Below are 16,805 nucleotides of genomic sequence, written 5' to 3'. Positions count from 1 at the left end.
AAACAACTTTGTCATTATTTTGTAAATGCTCGATTTCCATGCTGACATTCTGAGATCCCTAATTATTACTTCTTCAACTGCTAATTTTACTTTTGACAAAATTAACTTTTAAATGAAGTACCTAAGTGAGCATGACACTATAGCAGTATAGAGTTGAGCCTAGATCAAGCTGTGGTCAAACACAAGGCAGCCTATGAGGCATGGTTCACCATTCATACCCCAAAACAGTACCCGAACAGTACCTTTCATGGCAGGTGGTGTGTACACGCTCTGCTTCCTTTGTTTAGGGGATGCATTCTGTGACTGTGGAAAGAGAAGGGAAAAAAGTAAAAGTCTTACATTTTGATAAAAATATAATGTCAACAGAACTCTGAGCAGGATACATACTGCCATGTTTCAAAGAGCTTTCTGATTCCACCCAGCCCCCATTGTGACATGGAACCCTAATCAATGAGAATTTATGTACAAGTCCATTGATATCTCAGGCTTAAGTAATAAAAACTACTTTATATAAGAGTTTAGTTTTCAAAACATTCTCACTTACTCTCTCACCAAATGTTCCAAAAAGTTTTGTGAGATACTGTTTTATCCTTTCTGTATTTTCTTCTTTAATTATTGCTTTGTGCTCAATCCTGAAATTGTGTGAATGGATTATAGCTGCCACTTAGTCAGTATTTGTTCCATTTCTTGATGCAAGTTTATGCACTTCTTTATATTCTGTGCATACTATAATGTCAGCTCCCTTTGCTTTCTCTAGTTCCTATTTTCTATCTGGACTCCTAAATGTGTATGCCAAAGAGATAGAAAGTGACATCTTTCAGTCTAGTTTCTGGATTTAAATCTAAATATACTTATCTTTTTAAAGTGTTTTAATGTATATATGTATGTATTTCAAAAGCAGAGTGACAGTAACAGAGAGAGAGATCTTCCATCCACTTGTTCACTCCCCAAACACCCACAACAGCTGCACATGAGACAGGCTGAAGCCAGGAGCCAGGAACTCAAGCCAGGTCTTTCACATAGGTGGCAGGGACTCAATCAAATGAGCCATCACCTGCTGCCTCCCTGGGTGTGCAATAATAGAAATCTGGAATTACAAGTAGAGCTGATACTCAAACATGGGATGGGTGCATCCCAAACAGCATCTTAACCACTGTGCCAAAGGCCCACCCCCAAAGACATTTCTTGGTGGATCTCCTGGATCTTGTCATCCTGGCTTTAGAGGACTTCAGCCTCCCCAGACCTGGACTTGGGATCCACTTTCACTCACACCAGAAGACCCATTAAAAGATGTTTGCCCCTATGCCCACCATCTCCTTGTTTCATGATTCCAACATTGCATAGCCCTAGACTGTAGTTCTCACATACAATCCTTCACTAAATGGAAATTGTCACTATCATACCTTGCCATTGTGTGTTATTAGAATTTTTGCAAGGGGAAGCATTTCACAGGCAGAGAATCAAGGTAACCAAGGAGCATAGCTTTTAATGTAACCATTTTATTGTTTCTTCAGTCAGAAAAAGAACCATAAGTAAATAATTTTCATCATAGTTATATTCATATTGCATTTTTATTGCATCAAATTAAGATAGTTTAATTGATTTGAATACACAGACAAAAATTATGTAAAATATAAGCAAACTTACTTCTCCTTGAGTGTTAGTCGCTCTCTTGTCATCTATTTCTGCAACAAAAGGTATGATTTATTAGAATTTTAATTTCTCCCTTGTAATATACATGTTAACACTTTCAGCAACACATATCAAAATGGCTTAATAACTCAATTTCTTACATAACAACTATTGCTTAGATCTGCAAAGGTGAGATCGATAATAGTAATGATTTCATCCTGAGACAACCTTTTTCTCAAGGCATAAAAATAATAATAATTTTAAGAAGCATTCCTGTTGACAGCCCAGATATTTCCTACCTTCCAGGAATTCAGACAAGGGACCTAGGAAATGACTCTTGGGACAACCATTGGTGACATCAACCTCACAATTTTAAAACATCAGCAACATCCTTTTCTCTTTGGTTTTGCTGCTGCTGCCACTGTGGATTCACTGTAGCCTCTGGAAAATTTCCTCTGAGTTTTGTCGCTAACAAGAACAAATTTCCTTTCCCACTCAGCCTAAGTCACACAACTCTAAGGAAGGTGGCACACTTTCTTTCATATCCTCCTCAAAAGAACCAATCAGTCAATTAAGTATTTCTTATGACAATGCTGAAGCAACCTATATAGTCTGTGGATAAAACAGTTGTGAAGAAGGGTGGGTTAGAGGAAGAAGAGCTCACCTATGTCCCTTCCACAGAGGGAGGACATTCTGGGCTGGGCTTTTTCCTACCTCTTCACCCACATTGCATGGATTCTATTTCTGAGCTTCTTGACCCACGCATCTTTCTCTGACCCTTTATATTAGTTCTAGGGCTAAAGAGCTAATACATTGGGACAAAAATTGAATGAAGACTTCATCAATGAATAGCTACTTGAAGATAATGATATAGATATAGATAGATAGATAGATAGATAGATTAAAATGAAAACATACACTATATAAGTGAAAAATATTTCAAAATAATGTGTGGCATTTTTATTTTGTGAATAATTACATATAGCTAGAGAGATGCATATATATGTATAGGTTACCAATCTGTTAACTATAGTTATCTCTGGGTCATTGAATAACACTTCCTGTTTTGTACCTATCTATATACTGTTTGTTCTTATTTTACAATAAAGAGAAGAATCTATATAAGCTTGTGGATAGACACACATTTATATGTATGTGCATGTGTGCATGTGTGTATAAAGTGCAGAAAAAATTCTATATAAATCCAACCATGCATGAAGTTGATATTTCATATAGTAAAAGACCAAATTGTCAAACAGCTAGAAGGAAACTACATAATTATTATTTATTCTAATATGAAATATTAGTTATGGAACCTTAAAGAGGTCATAGAAAAACATATAATAAATTTAACTACTTTATGTAATAGAAAAGAGACAGGAAACTTTTCTTTAGGATAGTAATTACAATACATTTATTAAATCACTGAAAGTACTATTCAAATTGAATAGTTCTATCAATGAAAAATCATTAGTCACAAACACTTCATCAAATATGTAATAGCACATATGTTGTGATCCATTGGATTATTGAACATCAATGAGGTTCCTTTTTTTTTAAGATTTTATTTATTTATTTGAGAGTTAGAGTCACAGGCAATGAGAGAGAGAGAGAGACAGAGAGAAAGGTCTTCCTTCCGTTGGTTCACTCCCCAAATGGCCGCAAGGGCTGGAGCTGCACCGATCCAAAGCCAGGAACCAGGTGCTTCCTCCTGGTCTCCCACGTGGGTGCAGGGGCCCAGGGACTTGGGCCATCTTCCACTGCTTTCCCAGGCCATAGCAGAGAGCTGGATTGGAAGAGGAACAGCTGGGACTAGAACCGGTGCCCATATGGGATGCCAGTGCCGCAGGCAGATGATTAACCTACTGTGCCATGGCACCGGCCCCAATGAGGTTCTTAATATTATGTTTTTGCCCCAGAAATTTTCAAATTTCAGTCCAGAACCTGTAACCTCATATGATAGGAACAAAATGAGGTCCAGTCAGTCAGCTTTGCACTTTTTTGTACTGTTTGACTATGATATATACTAAAGTAGTATGTTTCTAAGGCAAATATGAAGACTTCATTCATTGCATAATTCAACAAAAAGTGTTTTTATCTTTGTGTTGAGTTTTGGTAAGTAAATAAAATATCTGTATAATGAAAAAGGATTGAGAAAATTCAATTCTGTATTCTTGAAATTGAAAAGTGACAGTTAAATGACTCAAGACAAAGTGATTCACAAAAATATACAAAGCAGTAACAGAAAAGGTGACAATTTTCTTAAGATCCTATGATTTTGAACACATTTATATTTCCCTTAATATATTGTTACTAAATTGTGGAGGGAAGTTACTTTTCTCTGTCCCCCAAGCACTTCACATACACACACATACACACACACATTACACTACATTACATTTTTGGAGGGCACAAACACACTTGGACAGCACAAACCCAGTATTCTCTCTAGGTTGTACCAAACAATCTGTGACAAAAAAGACCCCCCCAAAAAAAAAAAACATTTGCAAGCATCATCATCACTTTTCAAAAGAAAAAAAAAACACAACAACAACAACAAAAACAGATATTGATAGTGTCTGCATGTTCTCTTCAGGATCTCAAATTATGGCCCATGGCCAGCCAGAGTATCATTCAGAAATACTATAACCTCATGGATTCTAATAGCAGATGCCCACCTAGAAATTATTCAGCTTACTCACTAAAACAGAAAAAATACTATTTTGGAGCAGCAAAGTAATGTTAACTGACGAAAGGTTTGTTAGCTGAGTATTCATGATCAAAAACAGCAAATTTTCTGTTTACCTGCTCCAGATTTATCTTATCTATATTTTTCCTCTCTGAAAGTCCATTTGATTTGAACAACTTAATTTAGGAGAAAAAAATGTACAAGTCATTACATTGAAGGAATTTGAGTATGAAGATAGGTATAAAATGTTCTAGTATATTCTAAGCATTTGATAGATAGGATGCTCTAGAGACATTAAATTCATGAATATGAAAATCTCAAGATTCATGTGTACACACACAGAAAATTCAAATTCCAATCATCTATTATCTTAGCAATATCAGCAAGATCTCATAAAACCAGTTATAATTTAAAAATGGGTGCACGTAACAGTGAAATCTAACAGTGAAGAAATAGGGAAAGCCAATGTCAAAATGTCACGGCTCAATAGGCTAATCCTCCACCTTGCTGCGCCGGCACATCGGGTTCTAGTCCTGGTCGGGGCGTCGGATTCTGTCCTGGTTGTTCCTCTTCCAGTCCAGCTCCCTACTGTGGCCCGGGAGTGCAGTGGAGGATGGCCCAAGTCCTTGGGCCCTGCACCCATATGGGAGACCAGGAGAGGCACCTGGCTCCTGCCATCAGATCAGCGTGGTGCACTGGTCGCAACGGCCATTGGAAGGTGAACCAACGGTAAAGGAAGACCTTTCTCTCTGTCTCTCTCTCTCTCACTGTCCACTCTGCCTGACAAAAAAACAAACAAACAAATACGGCTTCTGACCTATAATGGAGTAAAAACTACAAAACCAAGAAATTGTCATAATGTGTAGAGATAGAAAACTAAGGAAAGCCTTAAGAGTCATGGTTGATCTTGGCAGAAGAATCTATGTCTTGGGAAAAAGCAGTAGAGTATATACAGACTTCCTAATTCAAGTCTCCAACTCATCTGTCATGACTACACACAAGTCACTTAATCTTGCTGAGCCTCAAGTTTTCCCTCATCTGTGAAATGGCAGAGAGGAAGCAACAATAATTCTTACCCTGCTTCCTCATTTTCTCATAAGTTCATTTTGAGGAATAAAGGAATGACAAAATGGGAAAATAATTGTCTACTCCTTAGGTATGAGCTGCATAATTGACTAACTTCCAAAGAGAACAGTAATGAAAGGAGTGCAGGGGAAATGAGTGTCTGATAGTATGGAAATTGAGAAGCATTAATGTATCCAACTGATCGAAGTAATATCATCAGTCTTTAATCATGTTTATAATATGAACTTTTGAGAGGATATGAAAATGTTATTTTATCTCCAAGGTCTTCCTTCCAAATACCCTTAAGCCCAATCTAGTCTTAAGAAAAACATCCAGGCAAACCCCAATACAAATATTGGAAAATATACGTGACAAGTACTCCTCAAGCTGCTAAATCTTTTGAAAAATGAGAAGTCTTGGGGCTGGCGCTGTGGCATAGTAGGCGAAGCCTCTGCCCACTACATGTCCTGGCTGCTCCTCTTCTGATCCAGCTCTCCGCCTATGGCCAGGGAAGATGACCCTAGTGCTTGGGCCCCTGCACCTGCATGGGAGACCCAGAAGAAGCTCCTGGCTCCTGACTTCAGACTGTCCCAGCACTGGCCATTGTGGCCTTTTGTGGAGTGAACCAGAGGATGGAAGACGTTTCTCTCTGTCTCTCCCTGTAGCTCTACCTCTCAAATAAATAAATAAAATATTTTCTTTAAAAAAAAAAAAAAGAGTGAGAGAGAAGTCTGGGGAACTGTCATAGCCAAGAGGAATCTAAGGAGACTTAATAACTAAGTGTAATAGGGTATTCTAGATGGGATCCTAGTCCACAAAAGTGGCATCAGATAGAACTAATGAAGTTTGAATTAAATACGGACTTCAGTTAGTAATAATATGTCAATATTTGATAATTAATTATCATAATGTAATATTTTTAACTAGTGTAGTATGTCCATAACAGAGATACTATGTGTAAAGAAAAGAATTATGGGACTCAGTGTGTTTTTTTTTTAATTTTTATATTTATTTATTTTAAAAGGCAGAGTTACAGAGACAGAAAGACAGAGAAAGCAAGAGAGATTCCAGATGCTGGTTCATTCCCAAATGGCTGCAATGGCCAGGGATGTGCCAAGCTTAAGCCAGGAGCTAGGACCTTCATCCAGATTTTCTATGTGGGTGGCAGAGGCCCAAGCAATTGAGCCATCTTCCCCTGCTTTCCTATGCACATTAGCAGGGAGCTGGATTTGGAGTAGAGCAGCTGAGACTTGAACCGTTGCCCATATGGGATGTCAGTGTCACAGGCTGCAGCTTTACCTGCTATGCCACAATGCAGGTCCTTCAATGTGTTCTATGTCCTTTTTTTTTCCTTTCTTCTTTTTTTTTTTTTAAATCCAAAACTCTCTTTTAAAATATTGTCTATTTTTAATTTTTTGAAAATTTGTTTGAGAGGCAGAGAGAGAGCTCCAACCAATTGATTCATTCTCCAAATGCCTAGAAGGGCGATGACTTGGGTTGTGGCTAAAGCCAGAAGCCAGGAATGCAGTCCATACTCCCCAACCCAAGCAAATGAAATACTTAATCTTTTTAAAAATGAAAGTACATGAAATAGTGAGAAAGAAGGCCATGAAAATATCATGCATAGCCAATTAAAAACATAGAGGGCGTCTGCCTTTCCCACGGCATGCCCAGCTCCGCGTACTCTTCATAGCAAACCTGAGGTCATCCACAGACGGTAGCCCCTACAGCTGTTCACCCAACAGAGTTGTTTGTCGTCGCCTTACCAAGATACTGTTGTAAATGCAAGTATGTCGTTAAGAGATTGAGGAAACCTGAAGAAGACAAGTGTAGTTTTGTGTTCTATGCAAAATAAATCTAAGTTTGAAAACTGCGAAAAAAAAAAAACATAGAGGAAAAAGTAGGAATAAACTTAGTAAAAAATAAAAAATTGAGTTGAAATTGTTGAATGCTGATACTAGCAGAGATGTGTTAATAGAAAAATTACATGTCCAGTGATAATAAGAGCCCTTCACTTTGATTTATTTGCTGATTGAAGGGAGAAGAGATGGAACAAAGTATAATAGAACATAGTATTCCCAGCATGGTGCTTCTGTGTGATTGTTCTTCATATTCTGAACTTCCTTCCTTCATGCCCGACACTACCATCCTTCAGGATTTTGTGCAAACAGCATCTCCCGGGGGAGATCCTTCCCAACCCTGCCTCCCCATTTCCAACTGGAAGCCATTGCTCCCTCCCCACCCCTCCCAGCCACACACACACAATAGCTCCTGTCTCTATGTCTTAGCATGTCTAATAGTGCTAATAGTACTGTAATGTGATCATCAGTATCTTACCTCCCCAGATGACCTGTAAAGGAATCGTTTTAGCCTCCATGCCTGATTATCTTATAGATGTTAGCACAGTGGCATCCTTGACACACAATAAATAAGAGCTTGTCACATAAATATATCATAATGTGAGTGTTTCATAAAACGAGTCCATCTGTTTGCTGCTTATCTATTGTACAAAATATAATAGTATGGCAAGTACTTGCTCATAGTAGCTGCTAAATATTTTTTTAACAAATAAGTATTTGATTTGAAAACTTTTTAAGGCAGAAACTATGATTTCCATTTTAAAACCACTTTACTAGGCCCAAGACAATGCTAGAGTTCTCAGATTCTAATAAATATTACCTAATTGGTTCAAATGGGAATTATAGAAGGAAAAAAGTTTTCTCTGCTGCTGTTTCTCTAGAAGATTTCTGGATCAAATCTTATATGTGTGTATATGTGTGTGTATAAAGGAAATTATAAATAAGTATTAGTCAAATTTAATGTATTCTTTTCTAGAAATCAGTCTCAGGCAGTTACTATAAATATCAAAATTTATTTGGGATATTGGCTGCAGGAGAGCACTTGCCCATATATAGACATTTGATTTCTTGGAATAAACCTCAAAGATACAGAATTTTGATGAAATGAGATAGCAGAGGGTCACTTGAGTCTTTATTTTAGGCAGTTATTTTGAAATGAGAGGTGGAATGTCAGTTTGGAGGAAATTGGAGGACTTCCAATGAAAACAGTGTTCCAAGTTCTTGCTTTGAAGACTCCTAGGCCCCAAAGCCATAGCAATGACAGATGAAATATAAAAAGAGATGACTCAAAAGAAAAAGCCACAGTCAAAAATTAGTAAAACATCTCTATGGACCATAAAGATGAAAAGGCAAAATGTTATAAGCAGATAAGTAACCATGGGCCTTAGTCTATAGATCCAGAAGCAGGCCAAGACAACCTGGTAAAGGGACTAACTTCATGAAGAGGAAAAGTCGGGCTTACTGCCTGCTGCCTGGAACCAGAAGCAGGGCTCTCTCATCTGTGTTAAGGGCACTTCTCTCTGTACTCAGAGAGCCAGGAGAAAGTAGATGACTTGGGACCAGCCACCATGAACTGCCTCCATGACAGCCCCTGCTTTAGTTTTTACTATCAGGGTAGGATAGGAGTCCTTGAGACCCAAATTAAGACCTCTTCCTAGAGTACAGGACTATAGGGGGTTGAGCGAAAAAAAAAATCTTAAAAACATTACAAAGGAAGGGTGAGAACAAAGGGGGAAAGTGGTCACTCATGAAGAATTAAAACTGAAATTTCAAAACAGGAGAAAAGGGAAATTTAAAAGTACCACCCAAAAATCAAGTGGAAGATAAATTTCCTTCAGATGAAGTGAAAACTTCAGAGCAATTTGAAAATGCCTTTAAAATGCATTTATTTGTAACAAAGACACAAAGAAAGTTATATACATTTTTAAAAGTATGAAATATTATAATAAAAATAGATTAAAGTGAAACAACAGATACAAAAAGAAGCAATCAGAAATATAAAATTATAGTCATGTGAATAAAAACCTCAAAAAAGGGTGAAAAACTCTAGTCTGAGCTAAGTATAGCTGAAAACCTTAAGATAGATATATACAGATATGGATATATCTCCCTACATATCCTTACCATAGCTATAGCTATCTCACTATATAACAACTTGGATATGATTTGAACCTCAAAAGTAGGCATTGATAGATTAGTGTCTTTCTTGAGAGACTGGGTTACTTCTCGCAAGGGTGGATTAGGAAGCCAGTATTGTGGTATAGCTTGTAAAACCACCATCTACAACACTGGAATCCCATATGGGTACCAATTTAAGCCCTGGCTGCTCCACTTCTGATCAAACTCCCTGCTAATGACCTGGGGAAAGCAGAGGAAGATGGCCCAAGTATTTGGGCCCCTGCCACCCATGTGGGGGACCTTGTGGAAACTCCTGGTTCCTGGCTTCAGCCTGGCCCTGCCTTGGCCATTGCAGCCATCTGGGGAGTGAAGCAGCAGCTGGAAGATTCTCTCCCTCTCTCTCTCCTTTTCTCTCTCTCTCTCTCCCTTTTTCCTCCCCCCTCCCACTCTGTTTCTCTGACTTTCAAATAATAAATAAATAAATGTTCAAATTACTCATGGGAGTTACTTAAGGTTCTCAGGACTGGACTAGGTACCAAAACTCTGGGCTGTTCTAAAGCAGATCAACCTCTGTCTTCTCCCTGTATGAACCTGCTTCCCTTCTGCTTTTTGACTATGAACTGATGCAACATCAGATCCTCACCAGGAGCTGAGCTGATGCTAATGGAATGTTCTTGGGGTCTTCAGACCATGAACTTTTCTCTTTACAAATTGCCCAGACTTACGTGTTTTGTTTTAGCTGTCAAAAATGGACGAGGACAAAATATGTGCAGAGAGAAGTCAGACCAGCATGGACTTGGGGACTCAAACAGTGAGTTCCTTGGGTTTTCTTTTTGACTCATACATCCTGGACTAGATGCTAGAGAAGCTTACAATCTAAAAATGCTAACAGGAACAGACAAAAATAAAAAGACATAGTCCAAAACCTCCCAAGAAAGCCTATCCTCTCCAGCCAAAGGATCAGAAGAGCAGCGGGAGAGTAATACAGAAAAAGCTTAGCAATAACTGCTCAACTCACTATGGAGGTATGTGTGGGCGGGGTGGATGGCCCACTGCCACTCCTGTCTGCAAAGTCTGAATGGGGAATCTAGATGTCCATGTTCACCTAGCTGCACGGCGACACCCCTCCCTCTGCTGGGAAACTGCCTTAGACGATAACTGAGAGCCCTTGAGGGGATGATGCTCCTGCTGACATTAGCAGTACAGGCCAAATGGGAATCTTGACTTCTATCCCTACTCAGTAAAAATGAAATGATGCCCCTCTCCTCAACTCTGTTGGAGGAACCCAAATGGGATTGCAGTGTAAGGAGCCATCAGGAGAGAAATAACACCTTACCAACAGGAAAAAGGGATTTGTAAAATAGCAGTCTCTGATCAAAATTTGTGAGGCCAGAAGGAAATTGCACATGAGCTGCTGAACAAAAGGAGCTGTCACTCAAGAATCCCACATCCATTGAAATAATACTCATGAAATGAAGGAGAAATAAATAGGAAAACAGAGAATTTGCAACACACCAACCTTAAAAGAATAATAAAAAAAAAAACTATCTAGCCAGAGGAAAATAACTTTAAAAAGGATTCTTGCAATATCAGGAAGGAAAAGAGAATGATGAAAAGAACAAATATATGAGTAATATCACAGGCTTTACTTTCTTCTTGAGTTTTCTATATAATTTTTTGTGAGTACAAAATTATAATACTGCCTGACTCATGTCTCAATTTACATGGAGGAAGTATTTAAAACAATCATGTAGGGTACTGAGCTGTGGCGTAGTGGGTAATGCTGCGACCTGCAGTGCTGGCATCCCATATGGGCGCCAGTTTGAGTCCCGGCTGCTCCTCTTCTGGTACAGCTCTCTACTATGGCCTGGGAAAGCAGCAGAAGATGGCCCAAGACCTTGGGCCCCTGCACCCGCGTGGGAGACCCAGAAAAAGCTCCTGGCTCTTGGCTTCAGATCAGCACAGCTCCAGCCATTGCAGTCAATTGGGGAGTGAACCAGTGGATGGAAGACCTCTCTCTCTCTCTGCCTCTCATTCTCTCTGTGTAACTCTGTCTTTCAAAAAAATAAATAAATCTTTTTTAAAAATTATGTAAATAAGAAGGTAAAGGGAAATAATCTTTCTAGAGTTTATGTGAAATGGTAAAATGCTGGTACCAGGAGACTGTAGTAAGTTATGTGTATATATATATATATATATTTTTTTTTTGACAGGCAGAGTGGACAGTGAGAGAGACAGAGACAGAGAAGAGAAAGGTCTTCCTTTTCCATTGGTTTACTCCCCAATGGCCGCTGTGGCCAGTGCCCTGCGGCCTGCGCACCACAGTGATCCGAAGCCAGGAGCCAGGTGCTTCTCCTGGTCTCCCATGGGGTGCAGGGCCTAAGGACTTGGGCCATCCTCCACTGCACTCCCTGGCCACAGCAGAGAGCTGGCCTGGAAGAGGGGCAACTGGGACAGAATCCAGTGCCCCGACCAGGACTAGAACCCAGGGTGCCGGCACCGCAGGTGGAGGATTAGCCTAGTGAGCCGTGGCACTAGCAGTTATGTATATTTAATAGAATTACAAAGAATTACATGAAGAAATTCAGTAAAATAAAACACTAAAAGATGAATGAAAATAGAATTATAAAAGCATTCAAATAATGTATAGAAGGGAAAAGAAAGCAGAAACAGAGTATAAACAAACAAAAACTAGAATCACAGACTTAAACTCTAACATATCAGTAATTACACTAAACAAAAGTAGTCTAAAAACATCAATTAAAAGATACTAGTTTTCAACTGCTTTGCTAAATGCCCACCCTTACATAACTTTCTCCCTTCTCTGAATTTTTTAGCAGGATCAGAAGAGGGGAATATATGATTACAATTTGTTTAGAATTCAACTTTATGACTTTGTTTTTCAGTAAGTTGACAGGAATTCAGTCCATTTTAGTCAACTGTCAATAAATAATGATTAGTTCATTTTACAGAGCATGTCAGTGCATGTCAGCAAAAACTATATTTTCTGATTTCAGTTAATTTCACACCAAACACTAAAGTAGAAATAGTAATGCTGAAATGCAGCAGAAGCAACAATGACACCCTAGGTGAAGGTGCAGTAGTCTCACTGTATCAATCACATCGATGTGACACAGACAAGCCAGTATCAGAGGAGAAGCCAGTGTGTCCAGTCATAAACTGATTAGGTAGAATTCACTAAAACACAATCAGATCTCACAAAACTACCATTACTGTGTGTGATGACATAGCACACAAAGAAAGAAGCTAGATTATTTCACTAATCAATGCAATCATTCCTTTTATTTTGTCTAAATTAGCTGATTGAGCCAAGTATGCCTGCTTTACCAGGAGGAAGGAAATTAAGATTTCCCAATATCCTTTCCATGGCAGAGACTATTAACTTATTTTCATTGACATCTGTTTTATCTGATCATTTCATTGATACTTGCTGTACCTGACCATTTACCTAATTCCATCCCTTCAAAAAAAAAAAAAAAATCCTGGGAAAGAGATCAGATGAATGTCTTGAATTACTTGCAACTATAAAGGAAAAAGAAAAAGTTAAAATTTTTATTTAGACTGCTAATATTTTTGTTAGATACAGGATCACTTCATACCTTTTACATCTCACAAATTTATAAAAGATCATCAATCTATAATTGATACTTTACAATCTATTAAACTATTAATCACTGAATTATCAATTTTAAGAAGACTATAAAATATTAATGACTAATCTCTACTTAATCTAAAATACCTCATACACATATTCACATTAGAAAATGGTTTAAATGTATTCCAAGAATGAGACTAAGTAAGGACAATCATTATTTGGTGATTGCAATCCCCTCCTATGTGGTAGTAAAGTTTATGATTTAGTCAAGATCGGGTACATTCAGGGTGATATGGCCATAGACAAGATTTATGATTTAAAATGCTAAATGTTTCTTGGGCCAGCACTGTTAAGAAACAATTTTATGTTCAAAAATTCAGACTGAGACTAAGTCAGCAGGTGCAGTGGAGGTAGGAGGTAATTCAGTCCTAAAGACCAGAATCAGGATTTCAAACTACAGTACAAACTAGCATGGTGCTGGAAATGGATGGTGAAGATCAACTTTCATGAAATTAAGCATTAGGATCAGGTGAATGGGATCCTACTGACAGTGAGTGAGAGCTCGTGCTGTAAGAGAATAGACACCACAAGACAGTAGACACTGCAGGGACATGCATAGAACGAGGAATATAAACAGAAAAACAAAACACTTTTCTTATTACTAAATTTTGAGGCTTTGCCTGGAGTAATAGGGACCATTTCGTAGCAGGCCAATGTTATCACTCATCAGAACTAAAAAAGTAAAATAAATCATAAAAGACATGCAGACCTCAAGAAGAAAGGCAACTACAGAGATTAGAGAGATTTCAGAGTGACAGGCTAAGGATTCTTATTTGGCCCCAGGAAGAGGACCACTACAAGGGAACAAGGAATCCAGAGGGTGTTCTGCCAGTTGTGTGAGATTAGAGACTGAAGAATCGAGGGGCTTCAACACACAATTGCTTCCACCTTAAAATATTTGAAAGTTCCTGAAGCTGAACAAGGTGAGCAAACAAATAACATGAAAATATCCTAAAAGCTGAACATGAATTCCAAATATACAACAGACACAAAATGTAGCCCCATAACAGACACAAATATAGATAAACTGAGTCATGTTAAAACTGAAATCCAGACTCCCCCTAGCATAGTTTATGATTGGATTTAGTGACCAGTTCCCATTTTTTATGTCTAACAAAGGAATGCATAAAGCTTTAAAGATTTTTTAGAATATTTAAATGTTTGGGAGGCCTCTAAAATTTCTTAACCACAAATGTCCAACCTTCAGTTAAAATTACTAGGCAAAAAAAAAAAAAAAGATAAGATGGATAACTAAAAGAAAATAATTAAGCAGCCTCACAATACTTTCTCAGGTATTGAAACTAAGCAGTCAGAGGATATGATTAATATATTAACAAAACCGAAGGAAAACAAAGTAGATTAAAGGATCTTTTAATTTGAACAGAGAAATAAAATCCATGAAAAGCTGCAACTTGATGAACTTCAACAAAGATTTGAATTTAAGAACTCAATGGAGTATCTTAAAGGCATATTGCATACAGCAGAAGATAACACATTTGCAAACTAGGAGAAAGGTCAGTGGAATTATCCAAAGTGAAGTACACATAAAATTAAGCAGAAAAAAAGAGAACAAAAAATAAACATTTAAGATGAAACTTAAATGTGTAAAATTAGGGAAACTGGAATTCTAGAAGGAAAGGAAGAAGAGAATTACAGCCAAGATTTAAGAGCAAATAAACAAAACCACCATTTGACTGATGTAAGAACTTTAACAAATCCCTAACAGAATGGGTGGAAAAAGGAGAAAAAGACCATTAAAAAAAGAAGAAAGAAAACTACACATACGTATCACAGTAAAATTTCATTTTGAAGAATCAACACAAAGGTTGCAAACTGTCTTTGAAGACCAAACACAAAAGAGAAAATGTTAAAAAAAAAAAAAAACCACAACTTTAAATAACAGCAGAAACAAAAACATTATCTTAAAAAAGTAATAAGATGGGCCAAAACAGAAGCTAGTGGGATAACATTTATAGTTCTGAAAGAAAATATCTATTAATTCAGAATTCTACAGTCAGTATAATTATCCTTCCAAACTGGATGTAAAATATCAAATCATGTAAAAATACATTTCTTTCTTTAGATTGAAATTGAATTTGTAAATTTTCTTATGTAGTTCGTCATTTGAAAAGCTGTTGCTAGGCTTTTCTTTTCATCCACGTAAGTCTTCGTGTGACCCTCTTACTAGGGCTGCATTCAGAGGTGACCAGCTAGCCAAAGTTTGTCGACTTTCTCAAGAACTTTCTCCTTGAGAAATTCTGGGAATGGAATAGGCAGAGACAAAGTGGAAGCTAACCTTGCATACTTCTGGACCACAGGGCATTTTAGAATTATGATACAACACCCATTTCTCTTTGAATATGATAATGGAAATAAAATTCCTGACATATTTCTGATAAGAAAAGTTTGCTGTTACTTTATTAGTATAACACCATTAAGAATGTTCTGCATATTTTTCAGATTTGTATTCTACCCCTCTTTCTAATAAATGGGGTTACTGACCTTGGTTGCAAACTAGGATGCCATCCTATTTTCATTAGCTTTTCAAATTATTTTTTTCCAGTAATACCCTATCAGGAAAAAACAAATTAATTCTGTTCTGTAGTGGAATAGCAACAGAGAGCAAACAATTTATATTCTTCTTCTTGAGAGATTTAATCACAAGGAGGTTGGTGCTATCTTCAACAGTCTCAGAAGGAATTTACCATCTTACCTCTGAAAACAGCATTGAAATCTAAATTGTCACATTTCAGCAGATTCTCTATGTTTGTATTGAACAAATTTGAAGGTAGACCCTCCTTCCAGAGACCTGCGGATCACAATGACTGTCTGGATCACCTACAGTTGAACAACATAAGGAGGGCACAATCAAAGACGAAAATTCCATAGAGGGCTGTTAGTCTGCTAATTTAAGAACAATCATGGATCCAAGAGGCTTCAGAACGGAGGAATAAAGCAAATACAAATGAAAGAAACTGCTGTGCCCAGCTGAGCTCTTCATTTTGTCATTTGTCATTTCCTTGTGGTTTTAGCATTCTAGCATAGAAGCAGTCCAAATCAAGTACCAGAGAAATCTATCATGGATTTCTTACATACAGTTGAGGACTGGGATTCTCAGCATTTCTTCTGAGTTGTGCCAGATGTAATCGGACCATGCAGAATCCCCAACATAGTCATGGTGTAGCCTCTCTGCATGACTTCTCAGAATCTCCCACAGGAGCTCATAAGCCCTTTTACTAAAAACCTGCTGGGGTCTCTTGGAAGCCTTTCATTTCAGGCTTCATGTTAGGCCACCAGGCAGCTGTTTCAACTGTGTCTTCCTCTGAGTACTTAGATTTAGTCAAACTGGGGCCCAAATAGAAATGACCGGAGCAATGAATTTCTGTGCACTAAAAAGGTGGATGTGGGGGAAAGACAAACAGAGAAAATAGTTCCACCCTAGCATGCTTCGATTGACTCCCCTGTAGTCTGGCTCCATCTTATTTATAGCTTTCCATTTTTATTTGATTAAAGTAGGAAGATAACCTAATTATCTAATATCTTTTTATCTCTCAGCTCATCCTCCAATGGCTCATTTTAGGGGCAGCCAGGTACAAAGAATCATGTGTGAAAACAGTGAAGGAAATGACAAAGAAAGCACAAAATAGATCATGTGAGTTTGTGGAGAAAAATTCTCTGAACCAGTAATTGTCTTGTGATTGAGGTTAGAAATCGTCCAAACTACCTTTTGTTTATATTTCATAATTTGTGCTGCCACTTCCAAGCA

The 16,805-nt window shown here is 37.8% G+C and overlaps 1 protein-coding gene across 2 annotated transcripts in view; it reads right to left on the bottom strand.

Moving 5' to 3' along the window:
* Positions 1–16,805, bottom strand: part of PPP1R1C (protein phosphatase 1 regulatory inhibitor subunit 1C) — a 136,284-nt gene that overhangs the window by 60,511 nt on the left and 58,968 nt on the right. For both annotated transcript variants that reach the window (XM_062200951.1, XM_062200960.1), the window contains exons 3-4: positions 1,648–1,685; positions 243–303 (exon numbers count right to left, since the gene is read on the bottom strand). In XM_062200951.1, coding sequence (XP_062056935.1) covers positions 243–303; positions 1,648–1,685 — 99 coding nt within the window. The remainder of the gene's footprint in view (positions 1–242; positions 304–1,647; positions 1,686–16,805) is intronic.

Source organism: Lepus europaeus, chromosome 1, assembly GCF_033115175.1.
Source record: "Lepus europaeus isolate LE1 chromosome 1, mLepTim1.pri, whole genome shotgun sequence".
Taxonomy (NCBI): Eukaryota; Metazoa; Chordata; class Mammalia; order Lagomorpha; family Leporidae; genus Lepus; species Lepus europaeus.
The sequence above is the reverse complement of the archived record's forward strand: the minus strand, read 5'-3'. Positions and strand labels throughout refer to the sequence as shown.